Genomic DNA, 18,310 nt, shown 5'->3' with positions numbered 1-18,310 from the left:
CAGTTTTCCATACTGCCGTCTTCAGAAGCTTCATTTCAAACACTTCAGACACAGAGCACGTACCTCGCGTCAGAGAACTCCAGGTTGATGACATTTAACACTTTCTTTCTGTTTGTGCTGTAGTAATAATCGACAAACTCTTTGAGCTTCATCTTGCTGTCAGTCTGTTTGGTGACGTCGACCACGTCCACGCCGACATCGGGACCTGAGACAATAACAGAGGACACAGAGGACACGGTAAAATATGATGAAGAAAAACTGATTGCCTACAAGCTAAACATTCCCTCTAAACAGGAAACTGGAGAACAAAATATGTCTGTAGCAGTTTGCTGCTGATATGTGACAAGTGATCTCATCAGTGAGCACCAGTGCTCGGAGAAGAGAGAAAGAACACATGCGCCCCCTGTTGAAAAGAAAATGGTATAGTACATTTCTTTTTATCTTGTCTTTCTTTTGTGGGAACTAAATTAAATGAATAGCAGTCACCAAGTAAAACGTAAATACAGTATTAATTCATTGGATAGCCATTAATTTTAATACAGACACTCAGGATGTGCATACGCAGCATATGCTGCTTAAATTACGTTTTTTTTTTTGGTGTGTCCTCTTCTATGCTCTTACTTTGAAAGCACTGCCCAGTTATGACTGCTCTGTATATAAAGATATTTTTATGGATATTTACAGTAATAGCAATAGTAGTAGAAGTAGTAATTTTGTATTTTTAGCAGTAACACTGGTACTGTAGCAGTATTATGGTACTATTGTTACAGCACCCAATCATATCATATCAATCAATCAATCAATCATAATTCTGTATAATAATTCTAGTACTAGTACAGTAGTAGCAGTAATATTATTGGTAATCATTGCAATTATGGTAGTACCAGCTGCAGCTTTAGCAGAAGTAAAATAGTAGTAGAATATATAGTATATATAAATATAAATATTTATGTGTGTTGGCTGTTTTGTTGGTGTGTCCCTGTGATGTCACAGACAGGCAGGAAAACAGGAAAACAGTAGAAAGCAGTAGGAACAGAGGTCTGTGATAACTTATCAGTGGCCTCTTCTCTTCATATATATCTTACTTATTCAGTCTGTCTTTCAAACTTGGTGCAGAGTAACTTTAAATAATATGCGGGTGTTGTATTCTCATCAATGCCGATCGGGTTTTTGTGCAGTGGGAATGAGACTAGAGTGACTGCATACGCTGCTGAGGCACCAATGTACTCTGTCACGTTTGTCACAAAGAAAATGAAATTGGAGTTTTAAAAAAAGAAAAGAAAGAAAGAAAACTGACTGTATGAAAGAAAGAAAACTGACTGAATAAAAAAAAGTGTATGAGAGAGACATGGGTCAAGAAAAGGAGGGAAGCCGACAGAGACGGCTTATGCATAGGGTCCAGAATCTGGTGCTGTAGCAGCAGCTGTAGTACAAATATTCATTGCAGTAATGCAGTGGCAGTAGTACTAAGTGAGACAGTAGATATGACAGCAATGGCAGCAGTTACAGTAACATTAGTAACAGAAGTCACAGCATCAATAGTGACCGAGGTCCTTACCAACATAGTTCTCCACATCACTGATGTAGAAGGTGGGAGCAGGCATGGACATGCCCAGACCGTCCTTCTTCTGGACCAGGATTGGCTCGTTGAAGCCGCCCTCCTCCAGGTAATCCAAGGTCAGCTGACCGCCGCTCAGCTTCACCAGGATTTCATCAGCGCTGGAACACACACACAACCACAGAGACCAGTGTGTTAACCGTGTGTGTTAAAGCGTCCCAAAAGCTTTTCAACAGTTATATCAAATAAAGCGAGATGTGATGCCACCAACGTGTGAAACGATCTGAAGACAGCTCTAAGAAAGTTATCAGACAGTGCCCTCTAGTGGGAATATTAATAAAGTGAGGAATATTATTGATATGCAAGAGTCCCTGGTGAAATTTCAAGGGGCCTAATCAATGAGAGGAATCGTTTAATTTCATTATAACTGGATCCTTTAAATGTGATCCCAATTAGAGAGTCTATTTCAATTAAATGCAAGGCTTTTATCTGACAGTTTCAACCCATTTGTGGTGTCGCCAGTTGTGTAGTTCAATACTGAGCTGAACAGAAACAGCAAAATGTGTATGTATATATATATATGTGTGTGTGTGTGTGTGTGTGTGTGTGTCTAAATGTCATTACCTTGGAAAGGTCCGACTGCGAAGCTCCTTTATGAAAACCTGGCTGCCATTCTGAACAGCTTTGATATCTGTGCTTTGCCCCGTGTCATGTTTGCTCCAGTTCTTTTTCTTTTTCACTGAAGAACAGGAACAGTCAAACATAAAAAAAACACTTACCAACATTTAGAACACAGCACCACAAAGCAGGTAATTTCCTATTATATCAAGATAAATCTTGTTTACCTGTACACAGTCAACACATGACAGAAGGTTGTAAAATGATCACCACAGCAGTTTCACTTTTTCTTTTTTAAGAGATATAACATTTCAGTCTCAGTGTTTTTGCTACTCACATGTGGATTTGCCGTGGGTCTTCTCGCAGTTTGGACAGTGATATATGTCAATATCTGGAGCGTCATCTTCATCCACCCCAACACAGCTGAAAAAACACAAGACACGCTTTTTTTAAAAAAAATGTTTCGGGAATGTGACCTTAAAGGACCCATTTTCCAAAGCAAGTTTGTGCGGTTTCTCTACATTTCCCTGCAGTATAACCATCAACTTCCCCGAAAGAGACTTGAAACCTGAGCTTCATAATCAGTCACAGTGACATCAGGCGTGCTTTCTATTTTTGTCAAAGTCACAAAGTTGTCACTGCATCGTCATTAAGTCATGGTCAGTTTTTCTGACAATCTTGATTAATCATGTGTAAATGAAACATCAGAAAGTAGTGAATAATGCCTATCCCACTTTCATAAGAATAAGGTCTGATCCACAGTCCCAAACCCAGAAACATTCAGATTACAGTGACACAAACACAGGAAAACAGCAGGAAACAGGGAATGTTACAGCTGTTGCTTGAAAAATAACCGAAACAAGTGGTTGTAAAATAATTTTCTGCTGGTCGAAAAATTGATAAATCAAACAATTGTTTTAGCTGTAATTGAAAGTGCATTTGTACCTTTAAAGAGTCTGAACTTGAATCAATAAAATTAAAATATAAAATATAATTAAAATGCATTATTTTGGCTATTAAAAAAAACGAATGTCTGCACACTGATTTTAGGAGTTAAGTGAGCAGAAATCGTGGCCTTGAGCAACTTTAAGTGTTTGCAATTTGTAATAAAATGGCATATGAACCATGAAAAATCACTGGAATAGTCCTTTAAAATGAGTCATAGTCCACAGCAGGAGGGCATCAGGCCCTCATATAAAGCACAGTGCAGGACAAAGGGACAGGACAGTGGAGGACAGCACACTACGTCCACCAGCCGACTATAAATACCCCTCTTCTCTTTAAATGCATAAGCATTGTATATTTTAGCGCTGTGGTTTACAGCTGCAGAGAAATGAGCGCTGGGTAAATTGATGCTTGTGCCACTGATGTAATAATCCTTTTTACAATTAACAGTTTACATCAGACAATAAAAACTATTTTTTTCCTCAAAAAGCTTGTAATGACTCAAGTTTAATCATCAATATCAATAAAGTCTCTTATGTAAAAAAAAATGAAAACTGTATTGCAGATATAAACTGAGTCTGCACAGGCCCTGAAGAGGACAAGTTACCTGTCAGTCTGTATAACTTCACTTTTACTCCTCTTGGTGAGTTTGTAATGAGTCAGTGTGAACTGTGCACTACTAAAATGTGATGATGTATCATTTGTCCCCCATTGGTCTGGACTATGGGCTGTATATAGAGATGGACAGTATGACGGATCGCCCAAGTGTAATTTTTCAATCTTGATCGCCCCCTGGTGTCTGTCTGCAGTAAAGGTCATAAAGCCCGCCCCTCCATGTTAGTGAATGGGACATAGGCCAAACTAAAAACTCAAATTACACACCAAATACATTTTTCCCCAAAAACGGTTTCTGTCACTGAAGGTAGTTCTCATCACCCTGATGTTTGTTCAAGTGTCTGTTTTTGTGAGAATTTTGGTTTTAATGTGTTATTAAATTTAAAAAAACGGGGGTTTTCCACCATGATTGACAGCTGTGACGGTCAAGCCGTGTGCTTGCATTCAACGGGGCTGCTCACGACTGGGCAGGCGGACATTTTGGCGGGAGCTCCCCCACTGCTGATACTGCTACTGCGAAGAGTCTGGCCCTCAATGACATCACAATCGCAAGAAGGCAACAGGTATTTTAACCTCGCTTGAGCATCGTCCATCTTTATATTCAGTCTATGATTTGAACCAAACTGCAGATGTAAAAGCAGCTCTAAAAATTAAATGTCAACATTGTGAATGAAACTTTGAAACTCATACTGAACTTGAAACTATATTGAAAAACAGCCCTAGTAAAGCTGTAATAATGTCTATTCTGTGTATGTTCACTGAAAGCAATATGAGGCCGGAGCCAAATCTCTTGTATGAGCACACAAACTGGTCCAGTAGAGCTGATTCTGATTCTGATCACACACGCTGGCTTCAGCAGTGATGCAAAACATCACAACAACAACAACAACAATGCAGACAAGACAATATGAAACACAAAAGTCCAGTTGACTGATCTGAAAACAATGCGTTTGCCTTGTTTAAAATGATGACAGTGAATGCCCGTCTCTTCCCACTGTTCCAAACAGCAGCTGTCACGGTCACTTGCACAAGCAAATTCCTCCCATTTGGAGCCGCTGCTCCCAAGCTCAAATGAACTGGGAGTTTCCCAGAATGTGGACTCCGTGGCTTTACTACACCGCCTACTCGCTTTCACTGAAGGCAAATACAACAGTGTGTGTGTGTGTGTGTGTGTGTGGACATAGTGAAAATGCCTGTTTGTTGACATCCTTAACTTGGCGCCTTGGGGGAAAACTACAGTTTACACCCAAACAAACAATAGTTAAGACACTTTTACTGACAACTTTTTGTGGTATCAAAGAATCCATTAAGAATTTAGTAAGGTGTGGTCACTTCAGTTTTTTTCTAACTTTCAGAAAAAAAGGGGCATGTACTTGGTTGAGATATGTTTTTACCAACTTTGGAGTAAGTTTCCAAAACACTGAGAATGTCATAAATATGTCACCTTGATGGCACAGCTTCCAACTTATTGTGCTGACAAGTTTCTGTATGTGACTGAACGCATCATAGGATCAGGTTTCCTCAAAATCAGCCTCCATATATTGTTGCTGTTTTAGTTTCAGAATTGATTTCTTGAGTATAGAATTTATTTTTAAACATGCACCAGTTTTAAGCACATCTGGGAGTCTTCACTTTATGAGCTGCAGTGCAGCATCGTCCTCAAACACTTCTGAAACTGACTTCAACCTCTTTCCTTCCTCTGTGGGGTGCACAGTAAATGACTACTCCTCTGCAGAATGATAACGTGCTGTTTAATAAGTTTCTGTACTACATTTTATGTAATAATACATAAAGGAACGTATTCTGTCGCTGTTATGTCTCTCATGTAAGTAATGATATATGTCTAAAGTTTGTCATTTACTGATGTGTAATGTGTGATTACAGTTCAGTGTGGAGCAGTTACTTAAAAAACCTAAAGTTTGAACAAACTAATGAGCATTTAGTTTGAATTCATTTGAATGTGCCACATAGCAAACACTATCTATATTACGCTCTAAATCTGACGCGCTGTGCTCCTGTTACTGTAAGGCAGTATTCGATGGAGTAGCCTTACAGAAATACTGAGTATCAGTTACTCACCTCATGTTACCTTGAACTTGTGTATTTGCATGCCTCAACACTTAATGAAGAATCCGAAAAAGGAGAAAATTCTTGATGAATTGAAGTAAAAGAGTTTAACAACAGCAAAAACAATATTAAAAAATCCTTTCATATTCTCACACAACACACAAGTTTCATTAAACCAGTCTGACGCTCAGTACTTTCAAAACACATGCATTTTCGCTAAAACCCAAAACTCTTCCTCATTTGTCAGTCTCACACACCGAGAAGTAGCACGCGAGGGAAAGTGCGTGAGTTTGAACTCTGCTCGTGCATTCCACTGAGCAGAGTTCACACACTTTAGCTTGACCATGCAAGCTAAAGTGTTTTAAATAGTACGCTTTAAGTGACAATCAATGCGTTTTGAAAGTACTGATCGCACAGCTGGATAAATGAGACGGCGATTATACTGCACGAGTTGTGTTAGAGTTTGTAAAAAAATGTTTCGATATAGTTTTGCCGTTGTTAAATATGGCCCATTGAAGTCCAATTCATGGAAAATCGTCACCCTTTTTTTCTTCATTTGTCGTGGAGGCATGTGAGAAAAGCTGTGCTCTTCATAAATTCAAGGTCACACGGGGTGAGTAACTGACACACAAATGATTTTTTTTTCTTTGAAGTATAACTGAAATTCGCTATTTTTTGATCCACGATGTCAAATCCAAAAATGCTTCCTCACATTACTGGTCGGGTGGTTTGGTGTCATTGTTATCCATTCAGAACAGCTCTCTGCTTGTCTCTTTGTGGGCTAGTGGGTCAGACAGACAGTGTATTGCATGGACGCCTCTCTCTGAACTGCAAGACAGGGTCTGCTGAAAACATTTGTTTTAAAGGGACATTACAAATTATATACTATGTGAATATAGCTTTTTCTCATGTCCCTACAGTGGTACGAATTTTGGATAAAAAGCCACACTGATACTACAGGGGCCATTACAAAGTATCTTGCAACTGGTATCATTTAGACTTTAACAATTATAGTAAGGAACACCAAAAATTAGGGTTTCAATTCATAAGCACTTTCCTTAATCGATTATTGGTAAAATTAACAATCAATTAATTCATAAATTATTTGAAAACAAAGAAAAACATAATAACTTTGCACAATTTTGAACAGTTCCAAATGTTTTTTTTTTTTCCTTTATCAAAGCTCGCGGCAACATATTGCACATTAGGCATTGACAGCAATGCATAACCTATTGATTGATTGATATAATTTCACATTTTCGAATAAAATTTTTAACGACCGATTACTTGATCATTGATTAACTGTTATCATCCCTACTAAAAATATCCCAAAATCTCATGTGGATGCTATTTGGAGGACACCCATAGCTGTAAATGCTGGGATCATCAAGTCCATTGGAGACACTGAAGCAGAGAAAGGTCATCAATGCTATTTAAAGGGGCACTCCACCAAGTTTATGCATGAGGACCAGCTTAGCATTGTTGGTACTACTCAGTGTGTGAAAACAGTTGTGTGCTACCTTCTGTCGCTCTGGAGGAGCTTTTCTGAAGTGGAGGAAAATACACTAATGATGTCATAATGATGTCATCAGGGTTATCTCAGTTGAGTTTTGATTCTTCACATTTTTAACACAAAGTTTGTGATACAAACCGAGGGTTGTGTAGTCTGAAAGATAATAGTGTCTACCGGGCAGGGACGAAAAAAATCACAAGTGAAAAGCATTCTGGGAAGTGTAGGATGCAGCAGTTTTGGAAATTGATGCTAACTAGAAGTCATCTCTGCCCCTCCTGCTTTGATTTTGATCTTTTTTTTTTTTTTTTTTTTTTTTAATAAAAGTCTGTCTCTCTCTCTTCAAGTGCAAGTTAGTGGACAAGCCCTTTAACAGATTCACTCACATATCCGCTGCTTAGAACTAAAGGTCAGGCTACATCACACACTGCAGGTCTGATCATAACATATTGTAGGGGGTGGATTTAGACATAAAACAGAGATCGACATGATAAAAACAGTCTGACATTCAGCTATGGGGCCTTCATTACTACTATTATGCTTTTCTACCACAATTATCTAATAAATCACAGATAAATAAAATAAAGGGCAATATTACACACATGAGCATCTCACTTAATTATTTTCTACATTTAAATTCTTGATTAAAGCATTAAGGAAATAATGCTAATTTTAATGCAGTTCTAGGTTTTTGCCTTCCGGGCAAACAAAGCAAGCAGTTAAGAGTTAACAAGTAATACATGCTAAATAACTTGATACAAGCATCATCAAACAAATATTTAAGTCCATGTAATACCAGCTACAAACAGGAAAACCATGTCTTTGACCAAGTCAAGACAGAATGATACCATCAATCAACACCAGAGAAGTAAATCGCTTTGGATTTAGTAGGCACGTGTTACTCAAGAGCTACAATCACATATCTGTGCACCAGCATGGTCACTCAGACCGACACACAACATGCACACTACACTGTAGTCCTGTGTTTTGAGTATGAAGTATAAAGTGTGTGTATACCTCAAAATACCACAATGTGAAATAAAATTAAGTGAATGCTGACAGCTGATAGCGACAAAAATCTACTGCAGACAGTGGTGTCATAGATCCAAAAACAAGTAAAAAAAGAGCCAAAAAAGTATTTGTGCTTACTATTTGACTGAAATTCGCCTGATACAATTGAGCACAACACAGGAGAATTAAATTGTCTTTAGTACACCACCATTACAACATACAAGGTGAGGTTTACAAGACTATCACAGGCCGCCAAAGGCAAGCTGGCTAGTTTTTGGTAGCTCTGCTAGCTCAGCTACTTGAACTGTAGAATTGTAAGCAGCAAAGAAGCGCCAACACAACTGTCCTTGAAATTAATAATTTAGTAAAACACTTCAGTGCTTTGTACATCAAAAACAAGGCAGCAGAATTATTTGGCTCCAGTGTGTGATTTTAGACAGCATGCAGGCATCATGGAATCAAAAAAAGCTTGGAGGGCATGATGTTGAACACAACAGCATTAGCCTCTCGTGTGACATATAACATGCGTCAGCAGTGCTTCATAAATAATAACAATGGCATAACATGACAATAACAATCATTTACCGTCCTATGACCACTGTTCTTCTTCTTTGAATTAGCCACTAACTGCCAACGGCTGCTTTTTAAGGCCACATTTAGACTAGAACAGCCCTACTAAAACTGGAAAAGTCTTTACTTTGTGATTTTAAAAAAAATCCATGTTTATATGGTGACATTGCGAGAATGACCCTCGTATACACACACAAAAACCACAAAAACAACTGAAAACACTGTAGTGTGCATGCCAGGCCAGTAGCTGGTGGTGTAACTTTGTAATGACGCACCATAGAAGAACATCACACACATGTGCAAAGTGCGGCCATGACATCCCCGTTCTCACAGGATCCGCGCATTGCCAGTTTACACAGCAAAAGGCAGGGTTGCATTTTCAAAAGATAACACCATGGAACCCGGGTTCAAAAGTTTGCGTTTTCAGTCCTCCGAAACACTGTTGTCATGTGAACAAAAGGCCAAGCCGCAACAAAAAGTTAACGTTTCATGCAAGAACTGTTGCCGTGTTAATGGTCCCTAAATCTCCTGTGGGTTGCATACATAACAAGCTGTCAAAATGTCCATGGTCCCCTTCTGCCAGTTTTCATTTTTCTACAGTGACCATTTCAGCACTGTTATTATCTTTCCTGGTGGCTAAAAGGCAAGACCATTCTGTCCCCCCATTCAGTGATCGCACCTTTTAAACAGAACAGCGAGGCGGCATAACAGTGTTATGTCAGAATCCCAAAGGGTTGGGTTGATTGAGGTCCTGTGCATTTTTTGTGACATGAAAGCTTGGGACAATTTATCTTATCATGGATAAATTATAGGCCTATATGAATACTAATAATAATAGGTTTTAAATCTGTGACAAGGCCCATAAAAGCGCTGTGAAAAGAGGCACAGCAGGTCATGTCAAATAACGTCAGCTATTATGTATGCTATACAAACGGTATGGTTACCAGGGAACAAGCGGTGTTGTCTGAGGATGGAGGCAGTCAGGGAAATGATTCGTCACAAATCAAAACAACAAATACATGACTGTACTTAAGGATATGATTAATGTTATTAAGTTGATGTTGATATGTACAATACTCAGCTGTTCTCACCTGTTTTGTCCAATATGACTAAGAGAGCACATCACCCACATAAGCCTGTTACCTGAAGCTAAAAGAATGACTGTTGTAAGGATAAAGAGAGAAATTCAACAGTCACTCCAATGAAAACCTGTTAACATTATTTTCTGGATAAAAACATATTGCTTTTAGATTGTTTTGAATATAAAACTTATATACCATTGGCACAAACAATGAAACTCAATTTACCTGCATTTGTATTTTTGTAGCATGAGAAATTTATAGACACATCTCAAACCCTCAAGCAAATAAAACTAATACTACACAGCCTGATACCACTTCGCTGTGACCATTCACGCTTTTTTTTTTTCTTTTCAATACAGTAGCTGAATAACAGCCAGAACCAAAACACAGTGATGTCAGTGTGGTGAAAGCCCACAGCTAATCCACTGACAGTCAGGCTTTGTGGACTTCAAGTCAAGTCCTGACAGATACATAAGTGCTTTTGACAAACCAAACAAATAGAAAAAGAACATAGTGTAGTTGATTTATTTTGCCAGCATGTCATTATGTGTAATATAGATGTGAATTACTACTTTAATTCTCTCCTTATTACGTATAGTTACAAGCTCATCACATACGTTTTGGCTCAGCGTTTGTGTCAAATTTTGCTTTACACGCACTTATTGTATAGCTCCAGTATCTATCTATAAATCTGACAGTCCGTACAGGTGAGTCACAGACTGCAGTGGCGAGCAGCGGTTACAGTGGGAGACGAGGTAGGTCTGCACTCACACATGTGTATTACATCTGGAATGAAATGCTGCCTGACAGTATGAAGCTTTTAGCAGAGGGAAGAATCCCTGGAGGTCAAGGGTGCCCAAAGTGGGGCATGTTGTCCAAAGATAAACCACGACTATCTTTGACATGATTCACTAAAATGTAATTGAGATAAAATTAACAATGCATCTCCATTTCTGTTACTTTTCATTTTAAGAAATTAGGAATTGATATAAATGGTTCAGTGATTATGAAAGGCCATAAACATGTTGCAGACTTTTTTTTCTCTAATGTTATAAGTCAAGATCCTGTTTTCTGTCCCTGAAGACAGATGTGACATAGATATGCATATCTTTGTGAATTTTGCTTTTTTCATATTGACTAATGCTTTAGGGTTTTTTTTCAACAAAAAGGGAAAATTTTCAATATTATTTTTATTATTACATAATAATTTTAATAATAATAATAATAATAATAATGATAATAATAATAATAACAATAATCAATCAACCCAACAACGCAATTATAATAATATTATTATTATTATTATTATTATTATTATTATTATTATTAATTATCTTCTTACAGTAGGAGACTTTTGGAATCATAGAGACGAAAACATTAACATATTAGAGTAATGTGTTATCACAGATCATTCTGGAAGACACTGATTTTTGTTTGTTTGTTTGTTTGTATTCTTAATTTTCAAAATATGTCAATTCTAAACAGGCATGGGATGATATGACAATTTTGTGTCATAATTATCCTGACCAAAATGGTAGTAATTCACAATATTATCCTAGCAATCATTAAAATATGCATTAAACCACTAAAATGGCACTAAAACATACTGGAAATGCTTTACATTACATTTTGTCATTGTTATATTTTTATTGCATCATAGAAAAGACATTCTTCTTTTTTTTTTAACATCTTTTTTTGTGAAAAACAAACAATCAATCAAACAATATTTAATACTCGGGCCTTTCCAAGTATTTAAAATTGTTTCATCATATTAAGAGATTAAATATGCCAATGCTTGATTAAGATCATTTGCAAGGTTTTTTTTCTTTTATGTTCTTTGCAGAGTCCCTTTTATTGTTGGATGCACAGCAGTCTTTTTGAGTTTTGCCAGATATGATATTTACAATTTCCTATCCCTATAATGGAAATTCACCACGATCAAATCATTGTGTTTTATCGCGATCCGATAAGGGATCTGATAAAGGATCTGATAAGGTCCAAACAAAGGCCAAACCTGACATTACCTGACCAAAACAGCCATGACAATGACATCATGGTGAACTTTCAGTATGTAAGTTCGTTGTCAATGTTGGTTGGAGGTTTCACTCCTACTCTCTTGTTCTTATGACCACCCACTGTTTGTGTTCTGTGCTATCATTAGTCTTAGTGTTCTGCACACTCAGCACTTCATCAGGCTCCCCTCTCCAGTCAACCACCAGAAGGCTTTTATTGTGAAGCAGCAGCAGGAAGTGTTGACTTAGGCTTATTCTATGCTTGGTACCTCAACAGACTTCGATAAATGTTTCTCAACAGAAGATACTATGTCTGTCTACTGAGCACATTAGTCTGCAGATATACCTTTGTAACAATAAGGGAAATGTGTAATTTGAAAAGGGGTCGTGCATAACAACAGATCCAAAAAGAATTTTCATTCCTCTTTTAGCTCATTGTTTAGGTTTTACAGCACATTTACGGTTTGGTTTAGTGTAACTGTTTCCTACACAGTGGATGAGACATTCCCAGTGGGGCTCCTGGAGACCAAAACAGAGATAAAAGAAATGTGAATACTGAAATCCCATTTGTCTGGTGGCCAGAAAACACAACATCAATGGGAGTGCTGGACGTGCAAATAGGCAAATCTTTGCTATCGCATTAACCACTGTAACTTTATAAGATGATACTATAAAGTCAAGGTGCCACTAGCTTCTGTAACTGTAAAGATATACATGTGATTTTGAGTCATCAAAGTAAGAAACTGATGTTACTTTACCAGCCGCTGGCCAGCTTACAGTACATCACTTCTGCACCATTTGTACCGCTGCGTTGCAAATACAGACAGGAAAAAAAGCCACTGAAGGTATGTAGTTCTCAGGGGGCTCCGCAGTGCCTCTAAAGGCCCTGACACACCAAACCGACATCAGAGAACTAGCAGTGACGAAAGCCCTGTGCTGTGTCACTCTCACGACGCAGTGTCTCAGCCCAAAAATTTCACATAAACACACCCAACCGACAGCCAACAAGCACGGACATTCTGCACCTGCATGAGAGGAGACACCACTCCATACCAGCAGATGGCAGTCGTCTGTAATAATCATTCAAAATTGGAAAACGATAGACCACCAAGATGCTATTTAGACAAATAGCACAGTAACAACACACTCCAATACTGAAAGAATAAAGCATATTTACTGTGTGCCACTAAACAACAACACATCCCATCAGGAACCATTTCTGTTACGAGCTCAGTGATTTGTGGAAAACAATCTTACCTCATATAACAAGTTTGTTTTAACTTCACTCCCTCTTGACTTTAGCTGATTGTTTACATTCCTCTCTTCTGTTTCTCTTGTCGTGCGCTGCACTGAACTGCCAATCAGAGTGATTTCATTTGCTGACGAACTCCACTGTTGCAGACACTGATTCAAAATGCTGAATCGCCAGAAAAAAGCCGACTGGTGCTGCCAAGGGCCAACGGTGTGGGACACACCACAGCAACGAGGGTCACTGATGTTCACTGTCAGTCCAACATGGATTGGCTTAGTGTGTCAAGGCCTTCAGCGAGTCCCCAGAACCGTTTGGTGCAACAATGCCTTTTGTGACACTATTATTTGTCATTGTTGTATTTTATAGTTTGAGTTTCTTTTTTTATGGTTTAGCTAAAGACAGACAAGAAAGGTGTGGGGGGTGGGGGGGCATGCAGCAGAGGGTCATGAGTCAGAATTGATCCCTTGGTGCAAAGGACTCTTCACCTATGGGGCCACAGTCTTCTCTACCAGGCGATCTAGAGGTCACCCCATGAAAAATGAGCTAAAAGAGGCTAAAAAGCACAATGCAGCTGCAGAGTTGGGCAATAACTGTCTGTGGGTTTGTCCTTATGAGTGACCTGTTTCACATTCCACACATTCATTTAATGCAATATAAAACACATTGAATAATGCATCTTGAGAAATCGAATGTCTAAAAAAGCTGACTTATGTGCATGTTTGACTGTTCAGTCAGCGTGGGATAAAACAGAAATGTACAGTAAAAACAAGACATTGTGGTTTTAGGAGCAGTTAGAGTTTGAACTATTTCCTGATCAACAACAGATGGGCACAACAACTGCAAGCAGCATCTCAAAGGCCCTCTCCTGAACGCTGGTGTGACTCAACACAACCGGAATCAAGATGACTCTTTTAGATCTAAATAAGACAGCTTAGAAGATTTAGGAAACGGTTGTTGTTCAGTTTTGATGCAGCTTGGCATATGGTTTACCCCTGCTGTGTGTCATTGTGAAGCTTAACTTACCTCAGACCAGTACTGGACAGCGAATAGACTACACATGTTCCTCCAAAAGATCTGATTTTTACCTCGTTCTAGCAATAAAACGCCTACATTCTAGCAATAAAAATCCCAGTAGTGAGCCTAGATGCTCACCACCACATACTGGCTGTTACCTTGTTACATATTGTATACATATGTCCACACCACACAAACTATGCACTGCATATTATTTTTTATAGCTTGACAATGTAATTACCACTTACAACCTCCTCTTGCCACATGCACAGCATGTCAGATAACAAATGCTATCCTTTGCCACCTCCAAGACAAATCCAGTGTATCTCCAGCTCATCACAACAGAGTATTTAAACAGCTGAGGTGCATCATACTGCATGTGGGATCCCACACGGCTCTATTATTGGTTCCCTGCTTTTAACTACGTAGATGTTGCCAGTGCACAAAGACCATAATTATGCTGATGACACGTAGGACACATATACCATAATATCATCTACAGTGACTATATACCAAAGCTGAGTAACACAAATCCAGTTCCGCTGAGAACATATTATAATAGAGTGCCCCAGAAATGAGTCCTAAAACCTGGAAATTAGTTGGCATTTTTGCACCTGATTGCCTCATCTCTAAATGAGTGGGTTTTTGAATGAGTTTTTGTTCAAATGTCTTAAGATAGGTCTGTGGTAAACACAAGCCTAAGAGAGTTTCACATTTTGTTGACATAAAATGCGTCAGTAACTACCGTAGTTGTGAATTTTTAAGCTTTTATGTGTTTCAAAAAAGGCAGATGCTAACAAGTGGCTAGATTAGTCTACAGAGCATAATCATGCCAAACATGGCTTTACAGTCTGATTGTGGTGTGGGAGTCATGCAACTGTAGTGTCATTCTTTTATAGCCTTAGCTTTTTACTTCTGGTGATTGCGTTAAGGCTTGAAAAAAATCATAAAAGCGACATTAATTTGTGAGGATTATCTTGCTGAACAAAAAATGTAAGTATCATAAATACTTGTTTACAACAGAGCTTATTTTCTGCAGTGATCCAAAATCCAAAGGAAAAATCCCACAAGCTTTTTGATGACGGAACCAGGGCGACGCTAACTTCTGCATCTGTCTACAGAAAAACATCCCCCCCGGGTTTTTGGTTAGGTACCTGAAATAAGGTCTGTGGTTTACACAAGCCTAAGAAGCTATCACGTTTGACTCTACGACACACTAAAAATCAGTAAATACCCTTCTTGTGAATTTTGAAGCTTTTATGAGCTTAAAAAAATGCAGTTGCTAAGAAGTGGCTTAATGAGACTGTAGAATGGCATAATGCCAAACACAGCTTTACAGTCTAAGGGTCCACACAGCAATGGATCATGAATGAAACGTTAAACTTTTGTCGCAATTTGGCCTTTGTTAACATGACAACAGCAGTTCGGGGGTCTGAAAACACAAACCTTTGAAACTGGGTTTCAGGGTGTAATCTTTTATAAATGCAACCTCTTCTGTCTCCGTGTGAACTAGCAATACGCAAATCCTGCGAGAATGGTGACGTCACTGCCACACTTGGCGCATGCAAATGGTGTTCCTCTATGGTGTTATTATAAAGTTACACCACCAACTACTAGCCTGGCATGCATACTACAGCATTTTCGCAGATCTGTGTATATGAGGAGCATTTTCGCAATGTTATCATGCAAACGTTGATTTTTCCATTTTTAGTAGGGCCGTCCTGGTCTACATGAGGCCTAATTGTGGTGGGAACATTAAGTCATACAACCATAGTGTAGTTTGTTTATAGGCTAACATAGCTATTTACCTCTAGTGACTGCATTATTTGGGCTGCAAAAGTCATAAAAGTGGTGTTCATTTGTGGAGATTATGTGGCTGAACAAATCTAAGTATCATAAACATTTATTTACCACAGGGCTTTTTTCTGCAATAATACAAAATTAAAAGGAATTTTTGGGGGGGGTTTTTGGTGAGGGAACCAGGGTGTTGCTAACTTCCACGTGGGACTACAAGAAAATGTCATCCCTGGAACACTATATATTTTATTTTTCATTCTAAAGGTACACAGCTATAGTGGTGGGTTTTTTAAATAAAATAATTATTGGTTCTTATTTCAAGCAGGGATGTAAGAGGAATCCATGGTAGCAATTTCCCGTTATAACAAGGATATAAACATTACAGAACTGAACTAAAAGAAATTCCTACTGTATATAAATGATATAGTAAGCAGCATCAATCTTATATATACGAACATTAAGGATCTAAAATTAAATATGGGTCTTTTTTCATTGTACTGCTTGTTTGGCTCATGCTGATGCGTGACTGGAGGTCATGGCTTATCCCCAGCATTTAATTCTCCCCTACATATACTGTGATAAAACTCCATCCAACGCCAGCAGCCAGGGGGAGCATTAAAGGGTTAACGTTCAGGCGCGTAAATACTGTTCATCGCTCTGAAGGGCTTGTTCACCAAAACGAAACACGATTAACAAATGATCTATCCCTAAAAAGACATGCAGAGTGCAGCCGAACAGCGTGAAACACAGCAAAACAAAGACGGGTGCAGGGACTGACTTGTGTTGCAACAACTACAACAACAGGAGGCAAATATAACATGATGATAACAGGGATTTGGCCGAGATCATTACAGCTTAGCGGGGAAAGTGATGAGCGGCGGCGGACGATACGTCTCCGTTTAAACGCAGTGAAACAAAAAACCTATTCGATGTAGCTCAAAGTGCTGACAAACCTCCTGCGTGACTGTTAATAGCTATATTCTTTCCTCTGCCGAGGCTTAAGGGCATCCAGCCCGGGCTATTGTCAGCCATAGCTGCTGCCTGGCAGGAAGGCTGTGCGGGGCTGAGCTCAGACTCGGGTCGTGATTTTCAGCCGTGCTCCGTGGAAAGACTCGGTGAAAGCTCGGAGGACGGTTCGAGTGTGGCAATATATACATATATTTTAAGCGAAATACCCCCTTGGAAGCGGCTATAAAGCGGGGAAAGGGAGACAAATGAGCAGCGAGACTGCCGAGGCTTCCCCCGCTGCCTGTGCCGCCCGCTCACTACAACAGGGACGGGTTAGTTTGGGGCTATGCGGGGATGTTAAATGCCCATTAAGTGAAGTTAATACACGAAACCCACACCGAAATCACTCTAAAAACCACTGTAACTTTTTATAAGGATATTCTGTTTTGTGTTATTCGAGAAAAAATGTCACAACCCCGGTCGGCTATATTTAACTCCGCCTTCTTCTTCTTCTCCAAGCGGCCTCTCTTCAGATGTAGACGGGCGACTGAGAGCCACAAAGCTGTCAAACAGCACCGAGACCTCGCCATTTTTGTTTGTTTCAAACAAATGCAAAGCGCCACAAAAACACCACGGTGAGCAATCTGGCCTTACCTGCCGTGGAACCAGTCCTTGCAAGCATCGCACTCGATCATAAACTGGGTCACGTCGTAAGGTAATCTGCAGATGCAATATACTGGTACAGTCGCCATGTTCAATTCACAACTACGTCGGGATAGACTGGGGGGGCTGCAGGAGGAACAACGTCCTGCAAACAATATGATCCAATATGATCTTCCCCAGAAAAAAAGCCAGGGGCAGACCCGCCGGACACATGAACCTAAACGCACATCTCCATCACACCACGGCCGTGTGGTGGAAACGATGGAGGCTCGTCGTAGCAGCAGGCTTTCCTGAAATGCATTATTATTATTATTACTATGTGCATGCCCCCTGGTGACTGCACGGCACCGAGGCGGTCATATTAGGAGCCAGAAGAAAATGTAGCCTCGATGTCGCTGCGAAATAAATAAATAAATAAATAAATGTGAAAGTTACGTCAGGGAGCAGGTTTAAATCAGCGGAGCTCAAATCAGATGAATGAATGTCCCGATCAATCAACGCTGCAGCGTTCAGACTCTGAGCAACATATAACAGGCAAAATAAAAGCCTTTTATTATTATCAGTCAGCTTATTTGTTAGCCGATGAATAAACCTTTTTTTTTTTTTTTTTTTAACAAAATCACATTCTTCCAGCTAAGATCAGATCAT

General features: G+C 39.2%; 1 protein-coding gene across 2 annotated transcripts in view; it reads right to left on the bottom strand.

Moving 5' to 3' along the window:
- The window catches only part of phf2 (PHD finger protein 2), a 39,088-nt gene extending 21,118 nt beyond the window's left edge, over nucleotides 1-17,970 (bottom strand). For both annotated transcript variants that reach the window (XM_042499668.1, XM_042499677.1), the window contains exons 1-5: nucleotides 17,654-17,970; nucleotides 2,514-2,599; nucleotides 2,183-2,297; nucleotides 1,559-1,719; nucleotides 64-205 (exon numbers count right to left, since the gene is read on the bottom strand). In XM_042499668.1, coding sequence (XP_042355602.1) covers nucleotides 64-205; nucleotides 1,559-1,719; nucleotides 2,183-2,297; nucleotides 2,514-2,599; nucleotides 17,654-17,751 — 602 coding nt within the window. In that variant the 5' untranslated portion in view covers nucleotides 17,752-17,970. The remainder of the gene's footprint in view (nucleotides 1-63; nucleotides 206-1,558; nucleotides 1,720-2,182; nucleotides 2,298-2,513; nucleotides 2,600-17,653) is intronic.
- Between the last annotated feature and the right edge of the window lie 340 nt (nucleotides 17,971-18,310).

Source organism: Plectropomus leopardus, chromosome 2 (assembly GCF_008729295.1).
Source record: "Plectropomus leopardus isolate mb chromosome 2, YSFRI_Pleo_2.0, whole genome shotgun sequence".
Lineage (NCBI taxonomy): Eukaryota > Metazoa > Chordata > Actinopteri > Perciformes > Serranidae > Plectropomus > Plectropomus leopardus.
The sequence above is the reverse complement of the archived record's forward strand: the minus strand, read 5'-3'. Positions and strand labels throughout refer to the sequence as shown.